Raw genomic sequence first — 20,540 nt, forward strand, 5'->3', positions numbered from 1 at the left:
CGTATTGTGTATAAAAGTTGATGTGCGTTATGAGAGTGAATCCGCCACAGAGCTGTTTGTTAACAAGGTCTTTAAAGCGATATATTTTACCAAAAAAATCTGATCTTTTTGTGAGCTGCGAGACAACAATTTGCACTTGGAAGTTTGCCTTCAGAGAAAAAAGCGATGGGGCTTGATTGAATGTACGATTTCATCTACTCAATGTTACTAATCATCCTTTGAAAAAGGACGTATCAATGTGCCATCACACTTTGTCATATCCAAGAGTTTCATTCCTGAAGGAAAAATATTTTTGCACAAGAAATGGTAGGATGGTGTATATTTTTAATTGTTTGTGTATCCAAGTGACATTTGGAGCTGGTGTGTGTGTGTGTGTGTGATCTTATTAGTGATTTTGTTTTTTTCTTTTATTTCACATTGATTTTTACTTTACACAGATTTTAAAGTTTATTTTTACACTTTACCCTCTCTCCTATCATGATTCCAGTCACAGTCTGTCAGCAATATTTACTTTAGTGGAACATTTTGTTTTATTGCTGACCAATATCAGCACATGTGTATTTGTTACGTTTGTCTGACCATGTGACTTTCAACGCCGTGGAAACTCGATCTGTTAGTGACTATGTAAACTTCAACTTTAAAGTTTCAGTGTGTGAGATTTAGTGTCATCTTGGCTTAATACCCCCTACTTCAGAAAAATAGTGGTGCAATATGGTGGACTTTTGGGACAACTGCTATATGTATATATCTGAAGTAATTCAAATCATATTATATTCCATTTCTGCCAGTTTATCTCTCTAAATCCCACACACTGCCCCTTTAGCGAGAGAAAACATCAGACTCTGAAGCCTGGTTGTGTTTCCTGTCATTTATAGAAAAAGTGACGGTGGCCATGCTTTAAAATAAAGCATGTCTTGTTTCCTAGGACACTTTTAAATATGGGTCCAGATGTTTGAACTATTTCTGAAAAATGTCTCGTTTCTGTGCCACAGAGTACAAAAAGTCGGTGTCATATTTTCTTTACAAAGTGATATTTGTGTAAACGTGTTATTTGCTCTACCTTTTAATTAATTTCATTGTTTTTTTAATGACTGTTTGTCTGTGGCCATACTGAATGTACATTTTGTGACAGATCACTAACAATGTATGCAAGAAAAGCACTACCATGTTTAAATAAAGGCCCACTGCACTGTTTTTTTTTAAAAAAAAAGCAAGCCAGGATATTCATAAACGTCCGTCTATAAAAGTTGTAGTATAAATATTAAGCTAAATACAGTTTATTGCTTCACCAGTTTTGGTCTGGTGTCGTGAGCACCTCTGGAAAAAATCACCAAATGCTCCCTGTGCACAGAAGTGAACGTCCTGATTGTGTTTTGCTGCTCTGGGTCTTTTTTTCACTTTTCCCACAAACACACACACACACACACACACACACAGCTGGTCATGTGGTTGAATTTACCACTAAATACGTCTATGAGGACCATAAGGAATAAAGTTAAGACAGCAGCTGGTCAGCTTAGTTTAAACATGATTGATGTTTTCCTTGATACAAGCATATTTTTGTACAAATGTTATGTTTTTAGGCACCACATAAGGAATGTGGTGTTCAGGTAATATGGAAGCCAAAGAGCATTACTATTTGTATTAATTTTGTATTATTTTTTAGCTAAAATCAAAGTTACATTTGTGGGTGTGTTATTTTTTTTGTGTGAACCAGTCAGATGCATCTTCTTTAATAAAATCAAGTTGCGGCTCCAAATTTTGGTCCTACAACTTTGAAATTTGATGTAAAGATCAATTATCTAGAAGAAATCCATCACATTACAAGTAGTGATGCCTTAAATTAAAGAAAATGAAATGATAGTGGCATACAGAAAAGTTGATGCTGACCTGTAATGATTTGAAGTCATCAGTCTCGGGAGCATGGTGAGGGCTCAGCATCTGCTTCACGCCACTGCCCCCAAGTGGCCAAACTGAGTAGGGCAGCAACATCATCAAATCAAAGCCAAAGAGTGGGAAACCAAAACATATTGATATTCTATCAGTGGCTCCAAATACGATAGCATGAGGGTAAGCTATTTTATCCTTATCCTTATAATATTTGTACAATGAATATTCATTCCTGTTACTGTTGCTATTATTATGTAAGGCACATAATTGTAATTATCTGTCTAATTTTGTTAAACACCAACTTTTATTTGAATAAGGCTGTTTTGTATCTGTATGAATTTAGTGAAATTATGTAAAACTATTGTATGTGATACTCGTTTGCCATTGTTGAGAGTAAACTAATAGTTCTCAAGCTGTGGTACGTATGCCACCTGTGGTACGTGAGCTTCACCTGGTGGTACTTGGAGGAAAATCAGTAATACTGTTCTTCTTCATATACCAGTGTATGTAATTGGTATCCATCTCACTCCATCCAAATCTAATTTAATTAATAGTGGGTGAAGTATATGTGAGGAAGAGGAGGATGACGAGAGAGCAAATGATCTGAATCTGCCTCCTGTGAAAAGTCCTGAGCTGACTTTGCTCGACCTATTTTAAGGGGAGTTCATTATTTTTATAACTTGGTATAAAAGGTTTGCGAACCACTGGAGTGAACAACAAAAATATAAATAATAATTAGAAATAAAGTTCAGCATTAAATTACAATTTGATTATTTTTTGTTATTGAATATTCTTGATTTTTTTTCCATGCTATGCATCATATAGTTTGTCAGTTATTTATCTGTTTACATGATGACTGTGTTTTTTTTGAGCAGTTGCAGTAGTTGATCGTTTTAGAGTGTACTTTTCAGTGCAGGGACATGTAGGCCACAGAGAGCCACTGACGCCCAACCCCCAGCCTCCTCCCGAGATTGAACGGTTGCTAGGAAATGACAAAGTGAGTTGCCTGGACACAGCCTGGTATCCACATAGGCTGCTTTTATCTGGCGGTCACGTGGCCCAACCATAGGGCCCAGCTTAAATAGCAGCAGACTGCACTGCAGCTGACTCTGTGGGCGGATGTGAGGGGCTTTAACCACTTGTTACCCGCACATTTTTTTCACCCTGCTGTACTGTGTGTACTGCTCCTTTAATTAAGGTGATGACAATTATACACAAGATCCACTACACTGATGGAGTCATTTGAGGCTGTGATAGTGAAATAGAGGCTCACTTACTCTCTCTGGAGACAGTCATGTAAAAGATGTGTTGAACGTCTTAAACTACTATCTTTCTGTGAGAAAGCCCCTAAACTGTTTTTTGTGGGTTTATATAAACTTTTAGAGCTTTTGACATGTTTTTGCAGAGCTAATGAAAATAAGCCAGATATTAAGCTTAACAAGCAGTTAACAAATGTGTGCTTAATCAGCCATTTGAAAAGCACAAGATTTTTGCTTGTTACAGAAGAAATAAAGTGCCTACATCACGACTCACTTAACAATCAGTGCTTAATGAAGTAATGATTATTTTTATTTTTCCAATATTCAATGATTTTGACGAGCCACTCGTCTGCCTCACTACTATACAAGTATTGTCAACTAGGACTGCAACAATCTTCTCTACAGTGAGCATATGGTTTTTATGTCATCTAAATTGTAGTCAACATCTTCATGATTTCTGTATATCTGACTCATATATTGTTATAAGACAGATTTACTGATTTGAACTTAATGATCAACACGCCACATAGTGTCCACGCAGTGCGGGTGAGTCTTTGCATGAAAACTTTATTTTCAAGGGTTTGTCTTCATCTGTTCTCTTATTTGCCTCGTTTGATTTTTGATATGCTGATCATCTATTGCTTCCTTTTCCTCGTTCTTTATCCCTTCACCACAAGAGAGGGAACCTGAATGTAAATCCATTTTTTCCCCCCATTTAGCCATTTAAGCTTATGAATATGATTTAAGCTGCTTTCAGACATGCACTGAGCTGCCTCACAGTTTATTATTCCAAATGTGTGTTTCCACCTCATCGCCTCTGTTTAGCTGCTGTCTGTACCTGCATGTAAGTCTTTCAGTACTGTAGCTCTGCTGAGACAGATGGAAAACATGCTGTGTCACTTTGTTGGGTATCATATTCTCCCACTGCAGGAGGCAGTGCGGTCAGTTTTGAGTCATGAAGGACCACTCCCCATGTCTCTAAAGCATTCCCCTCCAGCCTCTCTCCTCCTGGTAAGCAGCTGTTCAGACCCTCCTTATTTCACAGCTGTTGTGACGAGGAAGAGGAGGAGCTATGGAGAGGGTTTTCCTGACTGGGAGCCATTGCTGTCTCCTGCCCCTGCACTTTCTTTCCCTGCAGTGCTTTCTGGGCACAGCAACCGCTGGTTGTAAATCCTACATCCTCAGTCCGCTGCTGAATAAAACCACAGTGCAGTAGGGAATGTTAATGTAGACAGATATATGCTGTGAAAGCCTCTTTTCAACATGACTTTCATGCCTTGCAGGATTTAGCAGATTAAAGAATAGTGTTATTATGTGGTAACCACATAATAACACTTAAGTCTGTGCACAAGTGCCATGATGTCACAAAAACTGCCATTCAGGCAATTTCACTTCCTCAGTCATGTCAGGAGCTAAAAAAAAACACAGAACGAGAGAGAGAAAGAGAGAGAGAGAGACATGCACCCATCTCACCAACCCACTAAGTGACATCACTGAAGAGAATCCAAGACAAAAAAGAGGGAGGAGAGCTGACATGCCGTGTGGATGATTGGACACCATGGCATGTCCTACCAACACAGATGCCGTGCTCTTTATGTGAGATAAACGTATCCAGTGTAACAGAAGCATTGGCTATACACACCACATGCTGGCAAACAAAATTCCCTTTAATACACATTAACATACAGTCAATCCACTCTATTGATCTGCAGGTTGACATGTCCAAATAAAATCCTAAAATGCTCATTCCTCTGCATGCATAATGAATCGGCTTTGTTCGAATAAGCCCTTTGTTCAGTCAGAACGTCCTCAAATGTGTGTAAATGGCAAAATGAAAAAATGGCAACAAAGCTGAGCTATAAATAAATGAGCCACCAGAGGGTGGATGCCCTGGTTGCAAAAAGAACTCTATTTGAATGGAAGTCTTCTGATTTCTAACATCATTAAACAGTTTCTTGATTAGTTAATCTACACTATCAGGTTTGTTACAAGAGGAAATGTATTGTAAATCATTTAGATTAGATTAGATTTGGCTTTATTGGGAAATTCACTTACGAATCGTGTTCCCTGTTTGAGTAAAATAAACGATAAATCATGGACACGAGTGGACACCAGAGTGATTTGAGGATTCAACTGAAAAACTATGTCCACCTTTTACACGCGCACTGTGCAAAATCTGGGTATTTATTTAATTAAATTGGATTTTTACTGAGCAATTTCATATTCAAATTTGAGTAAAAAAAGCCAGATTTGTCTAACATTATCAAATGATGGTAGAAAGACAGCCCCCCCCACCCCCCACTGCCCTGCACGTATAAATACGGTAGCACCGCCCTTTCATTCAGCCATTGTTGCATCGACCCCGTTGGGTACAACACGCAACCCAAACCCACCGTCAATAAAAAGCAAACATTTCTTAATTGTCTTGCTTTTCTCCTCCTCTCTGAAGCACAAACGGAAACATGGTGAGTGCTTTTTCTCTCTCTGTGAAGCAGAACATGGAGGAAAGGGAGCTGCTGTTTCTGCATCTCGGTTTTGTCTCAAAACGTCTTTAAATGCTTTTCTGATCTACTCTGATGGAATAAACAGACTGATTTCGACCAATTTTCTTATTAACACTACATTGAATTGCACAGATTTATCTGTGGCAGTGGCACGACGTGATTGCCATTGTGTACAGAGATGGCTACAGTGCACTGATTGCGGAATTCGAGCTTTAGATTAATTGGTTTTCTGAATAAAACAGTGCATTTGTTCGCGACTAATTATTTGAATGTTTCACATTCAATGCATGAAAAGGTTTGAAACATTTAAATCGGACTTGCCCAGTTTCTAGGCAGACTGGCAGCTTGGGTGGAGATCGTGAGGGTGGATGGAGACAGTGGATTGCGACGGTGTTTATTTTTAATGTTCAGTACACAACGTTAAACATAGTTACACTGTTTTCACTCATTTATTACACAAACGTAAATTAACTGAACACATTTCAATTGGTTTGCACACGAAGCCGATTGTAAAAGGCTAATTATAATGGATAAAACGCATATTTATTGATTTGGTCCTAATTGTAATAGGATTTTGAGTATATAAGGATTACACGAACACAATTTAGGGATTATTTCCACCTTAAACATCTTGCTTTGATCGTGTCTCCACTCTCCGGCGCTGTGAGAGCAAGTGGAATATTCCAGAAAAGCGTGCGCGCCCCCGCGACCGTGCTTGATAATGAATAATGTATTCGTGCTCGTGTTTGTCATATTCTGAGGCTTAAATTACATTAAAATAACAAAAGAGATTAAAAATGTTGGTAGAAGGAAAGGGGAGAGCATTGTTCCTTTGAAAATGCTGCTGTCAGAATGGTTTCGTTTCGTCTCCTGCGGATTGCGGTGCAGGGAGACGCCTCACGCTGCATTACCTGCTATTTACGGATAGGGGGAGCGGTTTTCTACTGTACGTTGGAATGACTGGCATACTCAGAGGTGCAACGACAAATGTTGGGCCTCATGAAAGAACATGACACTTTTCTCTTTGATTTGATTTCCTTAAATTTGACATAGCAAATGTATGTTTAGGTTATTTGTTGTCAAAGCAGATAACTCACCTTGAATGCTAGGATTCACTTGCTATTGTCCCCCTCTACTAATGCAGCACTGCCGGTCATGCAGCGAAAAGACGATGTGTGTTTTCTCTCCACAGCGTGAGTGCATCTCCATCCACGTTGGTCAGGCTGGTGTCCAGATTGGCAATGCCTGCTGGGAGCTTTACTGCCTGGAGCATGGGATCCAGCCTGACGGACAGATGCCCAGTGACAAGACTCTCGGAGGAGGAGATGATTCCTTCAACACCTTCTTCAGTGAGACTGGAGCTGGGAAGCACGTCCCCAGAGCAGTTTTTGTCGACCTGGAGCCCACTGTCATTGGTGAGCTTCATCACTTTTCTCTGGAAAATACAAAACAAATAAAAGATTATAGCAAAGAAATCAGTATTTACAGTATGTTGTGTTTTCAGATGAGGTGCGTACTGGGACCTACCGTCAACTCTTCCACCCTGAGCAGCTGATCACTGGGAAGGAAGATGCTGCCAACAACTATGCCCGTGGACACTACACCATCGGCAAAGAGATCATTGACCTGGTGCTGGACAGGATCCGCAAACTGGTGGGAAACCTGAAAATGAGAGAGTTGATTTTGCTTATTTTACTCAAAATATCAAACTAAATCATAATATTGTTTATTTCTCCTTTGTCCCCAGGCTGACCAGTGCACTGGTCTGCAGGGCTTCCTGGTTTTCCACAGCTTCGGAGGAGGCACCGGCTCTGGCTTCACCTCCCTGCTGATGGAGCGTCTGTCTGTCGACTATGGCAAAAAGTCCAAGCTAGAATTCTCCATCTACCCAGCTCCCCAGGTGTCCACTGCGGTGGTGGAGCCCTACAACTCCATCCTGACCACCCACACCACACTGGAGCACTCTGACTGTGCCTTTATGGTGGATAACGAGGCCATCTACGACATCTGCCGCAGGAACCTCGACATCGAGCGTCCCAGCTACACCAACCTGAACAGGTTGATCAGTCAGATTGTGTCCTCCATCACCGCTTCCCTCCGTTTTGACGGGGCCCTCAATGTCGATCTGACGGAGTTCCAAACCAATCTGGTGCCATATCCTCGTATCCACTTCCCTCTTGCCACCTATGCCCCTGTCATCTCTGCTGAGAAGGCGTACCATGAGCAGCTCTCAGTGTCTGAGATCACCAACGCCTGCTTCGAGCCGGCCAATCAGATGGTGAAATGTGACCCTCGTCACGGCAAGTACATGGCCTGCTGCCTGCTGTTCCGTGGTGACGTTGTGCCCAAAGACGTCAACGCTGCCATCGCCACCATCAAGACCAAGCGCACAATCCAGTTTGTGGACTGGTGTCCAACTGGTTTCAAGGTCGGCATCAACTACCAGCCACCTACTGTGGTTCCTGGTGGAGACCTGGCCAAGGTCCAGAGAGCTGTGTGCATGCTGAGTAACACCACTGCTATTGCAGAGGCCTGGGCTCGACTTGACCACAAGTTTGACCTGATGTACGCCAAGCGTGCATTTGTTCACTGGTACGTGGGTGAAGGTATGGAGGAGGGAGAGTTCTCTGAGGCCAGAGAGGACATGGCAGCACTGGAGAAAGATTATGAGGAGGTGGGAGTCGACTCCATTGAGGGCGAGGGAGAGGAGGAAGGAGAAGAATATTAAGAGGCAGACAAATCTGACGCATAACACTTTTGGAAAATGTTCAAATAAAAGATCTGTCACAAGTGAAGTTGTTTGTCTTTTGTTAATTCAACCTAAAATACTGTGTTACTGTAAACTAAGTGTCATCAACAAATATGTATACACTTCAATCTTACCTTTCAGTTTCGCAGTATTCACACAGGCTGGCACATTTTGACAAATTTCTCAAAACTAGAGAAAAGCCAGTGCTGAGAAGAAGAGATAAATGGTCCAATGAGAGAAAAGGTTTTACATAAAGAACAAGCTTTCATTCAACAACATTCACGTATACTTTCCACAAATCAGTTTTTTTATTGCTTGTATAAATATTCTCTGTACAAAACCACGTTTCACTGCTGCATTAAAAATATCTGATATACAAAATTGTACACAAACTACATACACTACCTCATTTGGAGTGTGGGTTATATTTAAATGAATAATACAAAACATAATCTACTCAAAGATGAACAAAGAACAGGTATAAGGCAAGAAGAATTGGCACAAGGCATAAAATGAGATAAAAACAAGTTAAATCATAATCTTACTTTGTTTCTTACACATGATTATGAGAGTGTTTCACAAATGTAGAACAGTTTTGTACTGTAGTATCGTTCATGTCTGTACTAATGGAAGAACAAAATATGGCTCAGTCAAACAACAAGCGAGGACGTTCTCTGGTGCTCTTCAGTTTGGCCACATTCCTTTAACTTATGGCAATTTGGCATCAGTGGCATGCGTCAGTGGAGTGGACTGAGGTCTTTGCATCTGGACCTCAGCAGCTTTAATGTTTGCTGTGTTAATTGCTGATGTCGTCAGAGTCACTGATGTCACTGAGGGAGCACAGCGTGCTCTTCAGTGTGCTTCCTGTTCCAGCTTCAGTCAGACCTGCTGGGGACGAGACAATAAGTCAGAGGTCTACGACACAGTCAACAGTCACCTTCAAACCCACCACTCTTGTGCAGATCACACAGGGCAGTGTGGCATTCATGTAAATATTCATGCAGTGTAAAAACTTAAATAAATAGATGAATGCACAGCAGCATAAACACAGATGTGTTTCAGGCTTTCCTCAGCATGATAAAAACATCAGGATGTGAGCCTTATTACAACATAAGCCACAAAGTCGCAAGATGACCGGGTGTGCACAGTTAAAAGATGATAATAAATCTACACATTTTCAATTTTTCTTCAAAAGCTATAATAATCACAAAAATCATGCCGAAATTCAAAACAATGTATGAACTAATATAATGATCAGAATTAAATATATAAATTAACTGGCTTTTAATATATATAATCTGCAAACAAATTGAATAATGAATAAATTGAAGCTGTAAACCGCATTTCTTTCTTTATTATTGTATAGAAAAACTGCATGTTAAAATTATCACTGTGCTATAATCTATTTAAGTGTTAAACACTGACTATTTCTCTGAATATCAACTATTTTCAGCTCCCATTTCACACACTTTTTTTCTTTGGTATTCATGTAAGCAGATGTGCCACTGACCTGATTTGGGAGCCTTTCCTGTGGACGTTCCCCACACGCTGGTGCTGGGTGAGTCCACACTCTTCTTCAGTGGCCCAGAGCCTTGAGCCGGTTTAGACATTTCCAGCCTGTCCTCCAAGGAGGACACCAACCAGTCACTGCTCTCCTCTAGATCTGTGTCCTGTCACCATGGACATACAATATTTGTACATTTTAACATTCAATGAAACTTTATTAAGCTCAACACTGTGATATCAACGTCTCATCTACTCACCTCCAGTTCCTGCACCATGTCTTTCCTCTCTGTTAAGATGCTGACGGCCCCTGCTGGTTTCTTCACCGATCTCTGCGCATAATGCTGCCCTATTTTTCTGGCCATGATATTGATTTTGTTTTCTAAAAGAGACAATTCATGAATTTAAGTAAAATAGTTTAAAGGTGTATTTACACAGTATTCACCTGCCAATTTGAAGCCTGTCAAGTGAACCGTTGGGACAATTACATGATAAACAGTCAGACAGATGTTCCATGAATTTACAGAGAGATGTTTTACAAAAGGTATTGTCACTTAGATTGTTCTTATTTTCACTCACAGTGTGGATTTATCAGCCAGTTTGTTCCTGTTTTGGAAATGAATAACTCACCTTTACCAAAGTTTCTCTTATCCATGTTGCCATTCTGGTCGGTGTAAGACTGCAGCTGTCTCGGATCAATCTCATGCAGCTCGCTGACCTCAGACCACTCGGTGTCATCGTCGCCGCTGTCAATCTTTGTGATGGCTGTTTTTGTCACGACACCAGCTGAGCCCCGGGGCTGCTGGGAGCTGGAGGAGAATGACTTACTGGTCTGGACCGGACTTGCTTTGCCTGCTTTGACTTGGATGGGGTTGGCCTGGTTCAGTCTGGACTGTGGTGTTTTACCACTGCGGTGTCTCTGAGGCTGGTCCTCCTCTTCAGATTCCTCTTCTGAACTGAATGGAGGAGTCCTTAAAAGTCACAGAAACGTAATGTTATTCATTCATTTACTCCATTATCTAAACAGTTTTTTTGTTGCAAATAATAACATTGTTCTAGTCCCCGTATCTGAATGCAGCACGGAAAGCACATTGTAACCTTAAACATAATGTAAAATTCAGATATCAGTAACTGTCCAGCAGTTAACACTGTATTATATCTGTAATGCTAGTGAATTAGCCTTTAGCCACACGTAGAACAATATATCATCCCTGTCAAATAAAAAACATGCTGTCTAAATAAATAGAAGGGCAGTAACAAATGATCACTTTCATTGCTGAGTAATCTGTCAGTTACTTTCTCAGCTGTTTGATTCATAAAATGATTAAATAAAATCATTCTGACAAAAGATGGCATTATTTATATTTCAGAAGCTAAAAAGTCAGAGAAATTGTTTTTGTTTTTTTTAAATAAGCATAAAGATGCTCAGGATATTTTCTATTTTTTTTAAATTCACAATCATATCAGTTGTTATAGAAATGGCAGTATAACAATCAGAAACATTGTGTTTTAGCACAAATGTGCTTTTGTCAATATTTATGTTGTGCACTGTGTCTTTAAAAAGTGGGTCCTCATTTAAAAAGCTTAGGAAATACTAATGTGGAAGAAATGTGGAAATGGAAACCATGATAGATTTCTTTTTTATCTTTACTTGTCTTTGAAGGTCCTCTGAACGGTCTTGGTGTTGGGTGTAGATGTTTTGGGTTGAGCGGTGCTCTTGGTCCTCGGCGCTGGCTGTGGGGTCTTGGGTTGTGTCACTGCAGGTCCAGACGTCACGTGGGAGGACCTGGAGGGAAGGCTGCTGGATCGAGGCCTGATCTGCAACGCTACACAAACACCGCCACGTGTGGGTCAGTCACTGATGGACCTTAAAACGAGCTAAAGTGTCGACAAATGAGTTTGACAGTTTTGATATTCTCACAGTCAAAACCAACAGTTAAAGTTAGCTTTATCAAAGTACAACTCATATTCCTGTTATAACAAGACATGAATCCTGTAGCTGCAATTCAATGCATTGACAATTGGTTACTACTGTCATCTGCCAAGAGTTCAGCTTTTAGATGACTCAGTTTTGAGATGCACCTTTATCTGATTGTCTGAATGCAGCCTGTGACTTTGGAGCAGGGCTGCTGCCTCTCCTCTGACCGCCCATCTTCTCCTCCAGAGTGCTTGCTAACTCCTCCCGATGGTGCCAGTAGTCCGGCATCTTCTTCGCAGTTTTGTCCTGCTCTGACTGCATTCTGGTCGAGCAGGAAGTGAATGTCTTCCTCTTCAGACCACCCTGATCCTGAGATAAAGCAGAGTGGGGAAATAATTGACTGTTTAAGTTTGTACAAAAGTAGAGAAAGGGCTGTATCATCACATGATACGTCACTCATCTGAAAACAGGCTCTGTAAACATGTGTCTGAACGCCAGAGTTGACTAAACTCTGCCTGGAAACGTACTGACAGAGACGTGTGGACCTGATGGGCTTTATTAGCAGTGTGTTGTCATCTGTCAGAGGTTTATTTATATCTAAATGTACACATTACATCCTGAACTCTACTAAACTGCGTGAGAACGTACAGACTTGACCCCCAGGGTTTCCAGCCTCTTGATGAGAGTCTGCTCGAGCACTTGTCGAATCTCTTTCTTCATCCTGGGGTCCTTTTTCAGAGAATTGCTGCTCACATTCTGTTTCCTCTCACGAACAGGCTCCAGCTTCTTCTCCACCAGCCTCCTCTCAGACACGCTGCTCGAGTCTGAGGGAGGGAAACGCACACACTCAATCACACAAGTCGTGGGTCACACAGTAATAAAAAAAACAAACATGCAATGAGGAATTTTCAAAGCAAGCTGCATGCCACCGGTTCAGCTGAGTAGATGGAGTGTGACTGCTGTGAAGCAGGCATATGAGATGTCAACACTTTTATTTGCCACAAACAAGGGCAGCTAGAAGACAGACGGACGTAATGATCGTATAAGTGCAGACATGAGAGAATATCACAGACTATAAGCGGACTTTCCAAAAAGATTCCCTGTGATGAGGTCATCTTTATTACGTTTAATGTCTCTTTAAATTTAGGCTATGTTCAGATTAATGACTCGAATCTGATTTTTTACGATGATGTGACTCCGACTGCAAATTCTAAACTTCATATCAGAATTATGTTCCTACAGCGGGGGTCCTTGATTAGCTTTATATCTGATCTGTGATCTATTATGATCTGATCTGGTCCTCCAGAGCTAGCTACTTCCTAGAAGTCTAAAAGCCACATGTCACCTTACCTACAGCATTATGAGGGATTTCACAAATATGACATTTTCTGTTGTTTGATGCAAGACCCATGTACAATAGTCAGAATGTAAACCTTTAATTCTGATCTTAATTAAATCAGATTTGAATGTAGCTTATAATCTGAACATAGCCTTAGATGATCTCAGTCTGGAAAAGGGAAGAGGATGCATCCATGCAGGCGGTGTGCCGGGCGACCGGCTCTGCTTTACCCCTCTCCTCCTCCGTCAGCTCCTGTATAGGATCCAGGTTAAAAGCAAAGACTGGCTCCTCTAATTGGGCAGCATGTGAAGTCAAAGGTCATTGGAAGTCATGGGCCAGATAAAACAGGTGTTAAGGGAGTAGGGACAAGAATATCTAAGGGTACAATAAATCCTTCATGCATGAAAGCACATGCTCAGCCTGTCTGTGAGGACAATGTTTTTAATCTTCTTCTTTCTTTTTTTTTTTAATACAACTTACCAAGTACAACTTTCTTTGGTTTGGGCTCTGGGGCCGGAGCGCTGACTGAAATAAATAGAATGAGATCATGCATAAATATCACAGCGTACGTGCAGTGTCCTTTAGCGATTTACTGCTCAGATAAAAACGTTTCATACCTGGTACTTCGGTAACTTTTGGTGGCTTAGAGGAAACATTCCTCATCTGTAAGATGAAAAAACAAATTATGCTTATACGTCATGACCACACAAGAGAAACTCAAAATCAAGATTTTTATATTTCTCATGCTATTCATGAAAGGAATCATTGTACCATGCTAACCTAGTTTTATTGGCACTTCTTTACCTAAGCCAAACCTTTATTGTCTAGTAGATCTTGAGACACGTATATGGGTGTGTGTTGTGGCAAAGCCTTTAAACCAGTGAGTAGCTGTAAGTTTGTATACGTTTAAAATAGAAATATTGAAAAACATCAAACATAAAAAAGGAATGTTCATATTGTAAACCTGCCACAAAAAACACATTCAATCTTTTCTCAGGTTACTGATGTGCTGCAGCCACCTGGTGGGCAGTGAAGGTACTGTGTTTGGGTCATGAGCGGTCATTTAAAACAAATAAGTACTATATATTTAGTTAAGCTGGTTAAGGTGTGATCTGGTTTTCAGGTAGAAAACTTAAATCATGTGTGTTGAGAGTTGGGATTTAACAAAACAAGATGTGGACCTTTGGCTGTTTATTTGGCTGCACTCTAAACCAAAACAACCCAGGCTATAAAAATTCCCTGAAACAAAAAGTATATTCTTTGTTCAGGAGAAAATCTAAATTAAAAGATGTGAAGGTGTCTTTGTCTTATTTTGTTATTCATATCTAATGTATATGCTTATTTGAAAACAAAACAGTATGAATGCGAATCCATTTGGGCCATAAATGATAATTATTCTGATCTATACTGGGATTATGATTTTGAGTAGTATGTATGTCCTACATTTGCAGGGTTCATGAACCTCAGAGGTTTAGGAAATGTGTGTTAGTTGTTTGAAGCTGCTTGTGAGAACACTGTGGAGATGTCAGGGAAAACACTGCACTCTGGCTAATGTCAAACGTACAGTATCATCATATCTCAGTGGAGCAAATACAGGAAATCCTGAACAAGGGCCGACCCGCTGCCTCACTTCCTCTCCCAACATAATCACACTGGTTGTGCTTGAGTGTGTGACTGTGAACCTGTTTCCGCTGAGCCTGGATGGTTTGCTCCTTCTCCTGCAGCCTGCGCTCCATCTCCTGCTGCTGCCACTGGCTTCGCTCCTGCTGCAGCCGAGACACGGACGACTGCATTCTGCCCAGCTCCTTTAGCAGCTGGGAAACAAAAGGAGGAGGACGAGGCATTTTTCATCTGAGCCTTTTAGCCAACAGCTTGTTTAATACTTCTCATGTGATCATTCTGATTTGACCATACTTGATTCTTTTCAGATTCATGTTGAGCCTGGATGTCTTGGAGCCTGGATTCCATTTTCTTCTCCTGTAGAAGATTGTTTTGACATTTTCCAGTCATCAAATGAGTTCAACTCATTTTGAGGTTGTAAAATATCAGATCTTTACTCCACTGACCTGCTTTACCAGCTGGTGTTCCAGCTTTTGGATAGCATGGGTCTGCATCTCTTTGTAAATATCCAGGTCTCTCTCAGGCTGTGAGTGCTTGGCTGTCAGATTCTGATTTGCTTCCTATTAATAATAAAATAAAAAAAAATATATATAATATTGTTAAATAAAAATACAGCAAGTTTTTGGAGAGACATGACAAGTATACTCTGCCTACATTGAGAGCCTGAATATTGCGAGTCATCTCCTCAGTTTTAAAATGGTCCAGTTCTCTCATCAGGTCTTTGTGCATATTCTGCAGCTCTTTTTCCTGGAAGTGGACAACAATGACCATCATTAGTCTCACTGACTATGAAATCACAATTAAATAAAAGTACATGCACAAAGATGCAGATGAATGGCTAAAATTGGTTTTCAAAGATTGACTGATTTACTACACTCTTTTCAAAATTACATTTTCCCACAATTTATTCTCATTGTGTGATAAAAAAGCAGTGTCAAATAATAACTCTGAGCTAATATTAAGGGGCTTTAAAAATATTTATTATTTACAATAGCTTGAACTATTTCATTTTCCTGTGCCGCTTTTCTTACCACAGCTGATTTGGCTTGCAAACTCTGCTGCAGCTGAACCATCTGCTCCTTCTGGTTGACGATCTCCATTTTGAGGTTTTCAATCACAGATTTCTTCTCGCTGTCTGAATGCAACTCTGGAAGAAAGTATGACGATGATTAAAAAACTGTTACGGCATGCGAATAAAAACAACCAGAGACTTTCACTTACCGCCGCCATAGTCCTCTGGGTGGCGCCGCTGCATGTGACTCTGGAGAAAGTTGGTTTTGTCACAATGAACACACTAACACAACAAACCAAAAAACTCAAATGTGCACTTTTGACAAAGAGGCAACAGTGAGCCGACTATGTTTGGTTTGTGTCAAACAAAAAAAATCTATTTTCTTTCTCAAATTCACAAATATTTTTTGGAACCAACAATTACTGTTTAGTCAAGAGAACAGATTGTTCAGTGATGAAAATGTTGTTGATTTGCAGCCTATGTCGTCTCTTTGTGAGATGAGAAGCACCAAAACATCACAATAATCACTTTGAACCTGTTTAAGGGGCAATAAAATAATAAAGTGCAGTGCAGGGTTTCTAAAAGTTTCGATAAGTTGAATTTAAGAACTTTTTAAAGACTTTTTAAATCAAACTGATGAACTTTGACAAGTAAGTTACCTTTTTCAAAGTAAATAAATGTATTTGCATTCCTAACCTCTTTAAGTCCTCTTGAATAGTGCAAATTGACCTTCATGCCTAATGTTCGACACTTATTTCAGTCTATTTAAAGTCTAAATTTAATTTCATCCTTTTGAAAAAACAGCATATACCCTGCGGTTGTGGTTGATATTGGCAAACATCACTCTCTGCTGTTGCAGTAACCTAATTTTCCTCTCTGCATCGCTGTTTAATCACATCATAATAAGCACCTCTGTGTGGTGCAGGTCCACGCAGCATAAAAGCCCGACCTGACCCGACCCAATGTGCAGCTTCACTTACCTGTGCAGTTTTGGCTTGCAGGCTCTGCTGCAGCTGAGAAATCTGCTCTTTTTGGCTGCTGATCTCCATCTTGAGGTCTTCAATCACAGACTTATTTTCGTTGTCTGACCGCAATTCTAGAAAGAGAAGTATGATGAGAAGACATATCCATACTGCATGTGAGGGAATGTTTCACGTTTCATCAACAAGTACAAGTTGTACTAAACATTGTTTATTTTAAAGCTTTTATACACTTATACAAATATACTTGGTATGTTTGTATCATTTCTGCCCATTATACAAAATGTTTCACAATGGACCTTTATACTGTTCAGTAAACCTCAGTGACACTCTCACTTACGGCTTTCATACTCCTCAGGGTGGCGCCTCTGCAAGTGACTCTGGAGAAAGGTGGCATTGAGGAAGGTTTTGTCACAATGAGCACACTGGAAGAAACAAACAAACAAGAAAACTGAAATTATTGAGCACTTTGGACAAAGAAGCCAAATCTATAGTTAAACATTTTACATTAACTACGACTACAACAATCTGTCATATTAACAGTTTTAAAACCACCACCTTCATCGCATCAGACTAACTTCGTCCGATGACATCGTTAGATGGCATTGGTTATTTATTATCATTAAAAATACAGAAAACCAAACCAACAGATGATGAATGGGAGATTGATGTACTTCTTGGAGAAACAGGACTGAGAAGAGGAGAGAATGAGACAAGAAAGAATATAATGGAGTGGGTGGTGTAGTAGTTTTCTAGTTGCAGAAGACAGCAATACTGCAACAACATGGATGCAAGTTGCCACTAATCCCCACATTTGTGCTAATTGTGTCATTTTGAGTTTGCAGGGCTGCCATACTTGATAACTAGTGAAGCAGCTCACCCTTATTTTCATCATGGGTTATTCTACAGATTTTACCTTTATGTCTGACGTCTTGGTGTTAATTTATGCTCAACAGTGCAGTTTAAATATTTTTAAATTAACAATTGAGTGGCAGAAAATAATGATTTGTTGCATCAGCACACACAGAAGTGAATCAACATGTGACATTTAAGTCTGCAGCTCACTGAGCTTGTGACTCATTCTAAGTTCAACCTGCTGCAACTGGTATGATGGTTTTAAAGGCAGTCAGTCACATGTCACTTAAAAGGTGCAGCTCTACAAAGAGTTAGACTTACACTAATGTAATTACTGTGGAAGGACCAACTGTGAAAATTGGATGATGAATTAAATTAGTCTTTTAAGCCACTCATGTGTGTTTACCTTGTATAAATGAGCCCAAGCAACAAATGTCAACAGTCAGCCAACGCAGCCTATCAATTATTCAACCACCTCTGTTAGCTGAGCTGGTAGCGCACACCTAGCAACCACATGCTGTCAAGACACACTGCTGTATATCTGTTGTCCTGGCAACCACTTGGTCATGTCAGCGGCAGCTGTACCAATGAAGAATGGGGGAGATTTTTGATTTGTACTATAAATAACCTAATGGCAGCATTGAGCTATGCTCACTACCAGGGATGCAGGCAGGTTCTTAACTATCAGCTCGTAATAAATGTTGTAACAGCTCATTTAAATGCTAAAATTCTGTACAAGGACATGAATACAGATAAAAAGCGCAGGTTGATTGCGACTCGTCTCCCTTTTGAACGTGGATTAAGAAAACTAATTGCATCCAGATGACACCATCTGCTCTCCGGCTCTAAATCCGATTCTCTCCATCTAAAAATAAAGCTTATTATGACTGTGCTGTGGTTTAACAGTGCATAATGATCTCTTTCGGAGCAAAATTCTGTCAGGCTGTGATAAAAACCTTCATCTGTTTCCCTCTTTCTTACCAAACCAGCTCTGAAACGCACAAAGCGGGAGCTGTGAATGGATCACTGGAACAATGACAGAGCGGGGGGGTCCTGAACAGGAGGAGGAGGAGAATTGTAGGGGGGTGGGGGTGGGGGGGGGTGGATGATTGATCTGGCTGTCTGCTATGACATGCATGTGTGAAATTGCAAACGGTGACCGTTAAACCCCCAGTGAGCGAACGTTTTAGCGTGTCAGTAGTACCTTCTTGCTGATGATGTGAGGCACAAGCAGGGACTGCTGGGTGCGTATCATCTTCTTCCTCTGCTTGAGCTCGGCAGCCATCGATTTCACCTTCTCCTCCTGCTTAGTCTGCTGATCCAGCAGCTCCTTCCGCTCCCTGCCACCCGCCGCCAGCTTCTCCTCCGCTGCATGCAAGTTGAGAGTAAGAACTTCCTGGCAGTGGAGGACCCACTCCACCGTGAACTGCGCCAGCCGCAGGAGCTTGATCAGAACTGGGTCCACCGGGCTCTGGCACCGCTGACATCGCTCCCCATCCAAGCTGCAGAAGGTCACGGTGTTGATATGCTCCTGAAGGGTGTCCACATCCAGTTGGCTGACCACGTGGTCCACATCCACTGCATTAATCCGCCGCCAGTCCACAGTCTCCCTGCGAGGACGGAACTTGAAGGGTGGAATGCTGGCGGTTCCGATGGACGGAGTCATCTCAGCTGCAGGAACAGAGTGTCCGTTTACTGTGTGCTGGCTGAGAGGGGAATTCAGCAGGGACGGGATCCCTGCTGATGAGTGGGTCCCTTGGGTGTCACCTGTGTAGGGAGTGTAGACTCCTTCGTGAAATGGCTGCAACATCGACCAAAAGAGAGATGATGAATATCCATTTTTAAGAAAGGTGAACAAATGAAAGCCACACAATCACACAGTGAGAGGGTAAATAAAAGACAAAAGAGCAGACATTAACAGCAGAGCACAGATTCCACCAGTGTTCATCTACCTCTATGAAGCTGCAGCTGCGATCTCCTTACCATCTCCGACTGCCTTTTGTTGCCTTGAACGGGGAGAAAGCGGTCGAAGACGCTCGCTCCTCTCCGGTTCCGCCCCCTCGCAGGCAATTCAACGCGACACAGTCGAGGACGGGCGTCCGCCACGTTGCTATGGCGACGCAGGCGAGCGTCCCTGGGGAGAGAGGTGTTGTGAAAACACTGAGTGCAATCGGCAGTGTTTCCCGACAGTGAGTCAAAGGCATGAAAATGTAACGCATCAGTTAAGTTAAAGCCATATAAGTGAATGGCGAAACAATAATAACGTGCTGGCATCATGTTTCACTTCATGTTTGGGGCAGGCCGTTTATGCCCCTGACCTCCACTCAAACAATACACACACATGTAAAGACATGTCTAAGAAAGTATTAAGTGTCTTCCTTAACTTCCCTCATCTGTTCGTGGTGTTTTACGACAGCTAGTATGCGTAGTACTGCTTTAAACCCTTATTCGGATTAAGTCATCCATCTGAATCTTTGTCTATTCATTAAAAGTAGTTATATAACTCTGAACTAAGTAATTCTACGGTCATTCCATAACATTCCATGTCATGTTAAGGTGTCTAGTAAGGACACAAGGCTGCTGCTGTGTGTGAAGAAGTAGCATCGAAGTGAACTAGCTTGTTCCCACCCGCTTACGTCTTTTACGTTAGCTAGCGGACTTTTTTTGTAGTCACCTTATTAGGTAATAACTTAGGAAAGAATGAATTTATACACCATACCACAATTGTTACTATTATAGGTAAACGTTGTGTCGCACAATTCAAATAAAACAACTTACTGTCTTTGTTAAAGGCAATTAATTTGTAGTTTTCGGACGACGATAACTCAGGGGGATTTGAGGGTAACGCAGCTGCTGGTCTCCACATTCCTAAATCCTTTTTCAAAAAAACAGGCTGGTGTTTCGTCAAGAC

At 41.0% G+C, this 20,540-nt stretch overlaps 2 protein-coding genes across 6 annotated transcripts; one reads left to right on the top strand and one right to left on the bottom strand.

Moving 5' to 3' along the window:
• Nucleotides 1-5,485: 5,485 nt before the first annotated feature.
• Nucleotides 5,486-8,448, top strand: LOC122784312 (tubulin alpha chain-like). Of its 2 annotated transcripts, XM_044049536.1 has the most exons (4): nt 5,486-5,614; nt 6,846-7,068; nt 7,158-7,306; nt 7,401-8,448. In XM_044049536.1, exons 1-4 carry the CDS (start codon nt 5,612-5,614, stop codon nt 8,379-8,381), a joined length of 1,356 nt encoding a protein of 451 aa, XP_043905471.1. In that variant the 5' UTR covers nt 5,486-5,611; the 3' UTR covers nt 8,382-8,448. The 2 variants fall into 2 exon arrangements, with proteins under 2 accessions (XP_043905471.1, XP_043905461.1); XM_044049526.1 differs by lacking the exon at nt 5,486-5,614 and having other exon boundaries at nt 6,810-7,068.
• A 240-nt stretch (nt 8,449-8,688) lies between these two features.
• On the bottom strand, nt 8,689-20,509 carry dzip1 (DAZ interacting zinc finger protein 1). Of its 4 annotated transcripts, none has more exons than XM_044049480.1 (21): nt 20,408-20,509; nt 19,613-19,763; nt 18,834-19,430; nt 17,115-17,199; nt 16,775-16,890; nt 16,004-16,043; nt 15,814-15,929; nt 15,437-15,529; nt 15,229-15,342; nt 15,077-15,139; nt 14,845-14,976; nt 13,780-13,825; nt 13,643-13,687; nt 13,393-13,452; nt 12,472-12,647; nt 11,988-12,192; nt 11,557-11,731; nt 10,536-10,876; nt 10,166-10,287; nt 9,913-10,072; nt 8,689-9,287 (listed from the first exon to the last, which is right to left on the bottom strand). In XM_044049480.1, the coding sequence occupies exons 2-21, from the start codon at nt 19,613-19,615 to the stop codon at nt 9,199-9,201; spliced, it is 2,778 nt and encodes a 925-aa protein (XP_043905415.1). In that variant the 5' UTR covers nt 19,616-19,763; nt 20,408-20,509; the 3' UTR covers nt 8,689-9,198. The 4 variants fall into 4 exon arrangements, with proteins under 4 accessions (XP_043905415.1, XP_043905407.1, XP_043905431.1 ...); XM_044049472.1 differs by having other exon boundaries at nt 8,689-9,290; XM_044049496.1 differs by having other exon boundaries at nt 8,689-9,290; nt 19,582-19,763.
• Between the last annotated feature and the right edge of the window lie 31 nt (nt 20,510-20,540).

The sequence above is a fragment of the Solea senegalensis genome, linkage group LG2 (genome assembly GCF_019176455.1).
Source record: "Solea senegalensis isolate Sse05_10M linkage group LG2, IFAPA_SoseM_1, whole genome shotgun sequence".
Lineage (NCBI taxonomy): Eukaryota > Metazoa > Chordata > Actinopteri > Pleuronectiformes > Soleidae > Solea > Solea senegalensis.